General features: G+C 36.5%; 1 protein-coding gene across 1 annotated transcript in view; it reads right to left on the bottom strand.

Annotated features, from left to right (window-relative positions):
* Window positions 1-3471: 3471 nt before the first annotated feature.
* CWC15 (CWC15 spliceosome associated protein homolog) overlaps window positions 3472-6000 on the bottom strand; it is a 40846-nt gene continuing 38317 nt past the window's right edge. The window contains exon 7 of the mRNA XM_069079691.1: window positions 3472-3937. Within this exon, the coding sequence (XP_068935792.1) occupies window positions 3808-3937 (130 nt within the window). The 3' untranslated portion in view covers window positions 3472-3807. The remainder of the gene's footprint in view (window positions 3938-6000) is intronic.

The following is a 6000-nucleotide window of genomic DNA, read 5'->3' as shown; positions in this document are numbered from 1 at the left end:
TCATTATGTCATGCTGCCTTTCATGCAAATAGGAAAATGCCATATAAAATATCAGTAAGTCATAAAACTACATGTTAGAGCAACAGAATGTTACTTGGGACAACATCCCCACTTTTATTTTCACAGTATGCCCATGAAAGTAAGCTGAGCATAGAGCATTTAGAAACCTGGGCTCACAGAAAGGCAGCACAGTGAGCCTGGAGTCAGGGCATCTGACCTTTCTAGTGGGGTGATCTTGGGCAGATAATTTTGTTTCTTTGGTCCTTTTCCCCTGCCTGCTTCTCAAAAGTAAATGTTTTGTAAAACTTAAAAGCACCATGTAAAGCCTAGCTATGATGTGGGGGTTATTGCTAAGATCCCTTCCAGTTTGAAAATTCTCATTCCTGAATTAGTTGTGGTAGGAAGCACTCAAGGTTATCTAGTGCAACCTCTACATTTTGAAGATGAGGAAATAGGTCTACAGAGATAAAATGAGTTGCTTAAGCAAGGACATAGAGGTGCTTTATGCTTCTCTTCATTTCTATACATTATATTGTGTCTCACGTATAAGCCAGTATGCTGCTGTGGGGGAAAAAATGTCAGGTGAAACCTGGGTTTGAATTGCTTACTGGGAGATCCTGGCCAACTTGCTTAACTTCTCACCTGTAAAATGGAGCTAAAACCACCTGTAGTAGACATATCTTAGGATTTTTGAAGAATCAAATGAGATTATGTATAATAGGCATATTTAATCTACTTTTAAGTGCTATATTTAAATGTCAACTATATTACAACTCAAATTTGGCTTGCTAATTGATTAGAATATGAGACCTTTCTGGGAACAGTATATGAAGAAAATCAGTATCAAAGGACACCAGATTTAAAGGATTGCAATAAAGTAAATCCCAGATTGATATATAGTTGAGTAGTAGGGAAAGAGAACAGAAATACATATGTAACTTCCAAAAAAGACTAAAAGTAGCTACAAAATTTATATTATTTTTCTTTTAGGGCAACTAGGTGGTGCAGTAGATAAGAGTTCTGGGCCTAGAGTCAGGAAGACTCATTTTTCTGGGTTCAAATCTGGCCTCAGGCACTTATTAGTTGTTTGACCCAGGGCAAGTCACTTAACCTCATTTGCCTCAGTTTCCTCATTTGTAAAATGAATAGAGAGGACATGGCAAATCAATCCAGTATCTTTGCCAAGAAAACTCCAAATGGAGTCAAAAAGAGTTGGACGTGACAGAAAATGACTGAACAGCAAAAATCTTTCTTTCAGAATGTTTGCTTATTCACTTAGCTAAGTGTGATACAGCTCTTATAACTGCCAGATGTTCATTCATCCATTGCCAATCTGTTCCAGTAAACAAACTGAAGTTGGAGATGAGAAACTTTTAAAAAAAATTACATGGTTAGAAAATGTCCAGCACAACAAAATGTTCTTTGCAGTTAGATTACTGATAAAAAAGGTAAAAGCACAATGGAGGAAGGAGGAAAGAGAAGAAACTAGAGGAACAGGGAAAAATTATACTCATAAGCAACCTTAAAGGACCACAAGTAAAAAGATGGGAAGGCCTTCAAAATGGATGACAGAATTTAAATAGTTAAAGGCTATCTTAGCACAGTCTTGGGGTTCTCTTAGAAATGACAGCAATGTTTAAAATATTATGGCAAATATCAAACCCATCCTTTGACAAAACCATTGCCTCCCTTGCTTTTTTTCCGCTTGGAAGGTAAAAATATTCTTCATTGGCTATCCCTTTGAAGACACTGCTAGGTCTTAATATTTCTCATACTTTGTTGGGGAACGTAAACATGAAGCTACTCCAAATTTAAGACTCCAATTTCTACTCTATGGTCTGGTCCTTCTCTATAATGTATGGTGATTAAAGTGAGTAAGCTGATCTCGTGTTCTCCCCTACATTTTCCTCCAATAAATGAAAGACAATAGCTGTTGGCCCAAATTTGGGACAAATTACTTCATTTAAAAACAAAATCATTTATTGAAGACACTGATAATGCCTTTTATAAAACAGAAAGAGTACATGTGCCAAGTGACAAAGTTCATCGGCCTTCCAAGGCAAGAGTGAGGCTCAATTCCCAACCCTGCCATTGACTCACTAAATGAGCTCAGGGAGGTCATAATTTCCTTATGCTAGAGCTTCCACCTGGGAATGGGAAGAGTGATTAAACACACTTACCTCATGGGAAGGTACAACAACAAGTCTTGGAGAATAGGGCTATATAAAGAAATAACAATTACATAGATAGGTCCCTATTGTTTGAAAGAGAATTCTTGAATAATTCATGACTTTCATGAACATGATCAATTTTACTCATTAACAGAGAAATCATATCACAGTGTGTGGCCCACAACTTTGAAGAGTTGTTTCCACAGTCTGGAATTATCAACCAAAGTCACATCCTTTGAAGGCCTGGCCTCTATCTAGTTATAGATAATTCTTGGATGAGTAAAGTCCTTCCACCAACACAAGTGTCAGTACCTTCTCTGCAATTTATAGTCTCAGATAGTGGTCTAGAGCACAGAGAGACTAAGTGACTAGCCAGGAAGTCAGTGTGTGCCAGAGGAAAGACCTGAATCCAGGCCTTCTTGGTCCTAAGGCCAGCTCTCCATCCACAATGTCACATTCCCTCTCAGTCTCTAGTTAATAATAGCTTTTTATTACAGCTCAGCTACATCTCCCCTCTTCCCTGCCCACAGCTCCTCCTTCCCTTTCCTAACACACTTGATATATCCTTTAAGAAAATGAAAAATTTTTCAGTTTCCAAGCATTTTGAGTGTTGTTCGATAGTGGTAAACTTTAAGCCTTTGGGGACTCTGTGAGCTGGCATACTTCAGGTGGAAAGAGAAACATGGAAGGTATCCAGGAGGAAAACCCATGCCTGCTGGCGAATAAAATATACTGCGCTCATTTCTAAAAGTTTTTATCTCAAGCCAAGGGTAAAGAACACAGTCCCTGAGGAAGGGGGAGCAATACATTACTTGCCAGGTTTACACTCTCAGGGACCCTCCCACACCCTTCCAGTCTACAAAGAAGAAAAAAGGACAAAAATAAACTCCTTTTGTTAATTCTTTCATCCTTCTTCTTTACAAGGGAAAAATAAGCCATCAATCCAGTGTGGTACAGGCTATACTCCCTCCCCACATCTAATCTATCTTGTGTAAAACTTCATTACATTTTATAATCAGTGCTATTTTTTAGTGTACGCATGTATATTTTTCTTCTCAAACATCCTAACTCAGGGGCAAGACCTGATTTGGACTGATATAATAAATGGCATTGGATCAGTGTCACACAATGAGAAGAAAACAACCAAGTCTTACTAATACCTAAACAACACTATTCAAATACCAGCCTTAATCCACAACATGCCACTAATCTTTTAAAATACAAAATGAAGCTTTTCACCATTTGCATAAATTCAAACTAAACACTGGGGTCCAAAGATTACTTCTGAGACACAGGGGCATTTAGACAATTAAAAATTTTATTGAAAACCAGATTCTCCCATACAACATTTTTACAAGAAAAAATAGAACTAGAAACGTTCACAGAACACAAACTGGCTTATTAAATGATAAATCAACAATATAGGAAGAGGAGTTAAACCAATTCCTAGATCTAGGATGCCATTATCAAATAAAGTATTACTGACCCCCCCCAAAAAAAGTATTTTGGAATTTTAAATGCAGGAAATCTATAAGCCATTAAGAGCATGGGAAGAAAATTCTGACCAAACTAAAGCCAGAATGACCCTTAAATTTTGAATGGGCCCCTTTTTAATATTTAAGCACATAAAACTGTACTACTTGATATATTTCTCCATGAATTTTTTGTGAAATTCTGATCGAAGGGTATCATTTACAAATCTTTTGTCCTTTTTCAGCTCATCTACTCCTTTGGCGCAGTTCTTAAAGACAACATCATCATCCCACCTAAAGGTGTGAGAAAAACAAAAGGGTTATTAGTAGAGTCTTAAGTAGTTCAGTTTGGAATGAGCAGTAAGCAGAAATTAAATGATTTTTATGGTATCTTACTTAGCACACTCTATATTTTGATGTTAGTTTTATTTTGTCTAAAACTATTTCTCCTTCATATAAATGTAAATCTTCTTAGAATCAATCTTATGTCATTACATTCATATGAAAAAATTACCAGAAAACTTTCAACATAAATTTCAATTTTACCTAATATAAGTAACCATAGTAAGAACCACCATCATCTACCACATCACACCAATCAGATTGGTTAACATGGCAAAAGAGGAAAATGACAAATGTTGGAGAAGATGTGGGAAAATTGGAACATTACTGCATTGTTGATGGAGTTGTGAATTGATCCAACCATTTTGGAAAGCAATTTGGAACTATGCCCAAAGGGCTACAAAATGGTACATAATCTCTGACCCAGCAATACCACTTGTAGGTTTGTATCCCAAAGAGATCATAAAAATGGAAAAAGGACCCACATATACAAAAATATTTATAGCAGCTCTTTTAGTGGTGACAAAGAATTGGAAGTTGAAGGGATGTCCATCAATTGGGGAATGACGGAACAAGTTGTGGTATGTGAATGTAATGGAATACTATTGTTCCATAAAGAAATGATGAGCAGGCGGACTTCAGAAAAACCTGGAAAGATTTACAAGAACTGATGCTGAGGGAAGTGAGCAAAACCAGGAGAATTGTACACAGCAACAACAACATTGTGTGATGATCAGCTTTGATGGACAATTCCAAAAGACTCAAGTATAAAAATGCTATCCACATTCAGAGAAAGAGCTATGGAGTCTGAAGGCACATCAAAGCATACTATTTTCTCTTCTTTCTTTTGCCTTTGGTTTTTTTCTTTCTCATGGTTGTTCCCTTTAGTTCTACTTCTTCTTTACAACATGACTAATGTGGAAATATGTTTAATATGATTGTACATGCACAAGCCTATATCAGAATGCACACTGTCTTGGGGAGGGAGAGGAGAAAGAGCAGGGAGGAATTTTAAAATTCAAAATTTTATAAAAGTGAATGCTGAAAACAAAAACTAACTAAATAAACACAAAAAACAAAAATGATTAAAAAAAAAAACATGGGGAGGCTAGGTGTCACAGTGAATAGAGCACTGGCCCTGGAATCAGGAGGACCTGAGTTCAAATCTGGCCTCAGACACTTAACACAAAAACTAGCCAGGTGACCTTGAGCAAGTCAACTTGCCCTGCAACTGCCTCCAAAAAGCAAAAACAAAACAAACAAAAAACACCATCAGCACCTTCATGATAGTTCTTCTATGAGAAATGCTCTATATACTACTATGTACAGTGATTTGACCCACATATAACTAAATATTTGGATAAGTTGCTTTATGATGGCCTTTTTAAAAAAACTGAATTAAGAAAGATTATCCCTAATTGAAACATCTAGAATAAAGGTTTTCTTAACTTGGGTCAGATATAAACATTTGCCTAGCACTGCCATCAAGTGGTAGGGAAGTAGTTTTTAAAATATTTTGATAAATGATATTGTTCAATTGTGTCTCTTTGTGAAGTCATTTGGGATTTTCTTTGCAAAGATAGTGGAGTAGTTTGCCATTTCCTTCTCCAGGTCCTTTTACAAATGAGGAAACTATGGCAAACAGGGTTAAATGATGTGCTGGGTCACATAGCTATTGTCTGAAGCCAGATTTGAACTTAGGTCTTCCTGACTCCAGGTCTGGCAACACACTTAACTGTCCAACTTTGATAAATGTATTTAAAAGTTTTCTTTATAATCTATGTATTTTATATTATGCATTTAAAAATGTTATTCTGAGAAGGGTTCAATGGGCTTCTCCAGACTGCCTAGGCGTCCAGGGTACAAAAAAGGTTAAGAATCCCTCATCCAAAATATTACTCTAGGGTACTCAACCAACCAACCAACCCAAACCTCTTAATGAAAAAAAAAACACAAAAATAGTCTCATGGCTTAGAACAAAAGGATACTTTTTCAATCTTAAGATTTCTAGGTTT

The sequence above is a fragment of the Petaurus breviceps genome, unplaced genomic scaffold, assembly GCF_028583685.1.
Source record: "Petaurus breviceps papuanus isolate PSGF00001 unplaced genomic scaffold, PetGlider_PUasm1.0 91133, whole genome shotgun sequence".
Lineage (NCBI taxonomy): Eukaryota > Metazoa > Chordata > Mammalia > Diprotodontia > Petauridae > Petaurus > Petaurus breviceps.
Note: the sequence above shows the minus strand (reverse complement) of the source record. Positions and strands in the feature narration are given on the sequence as shown.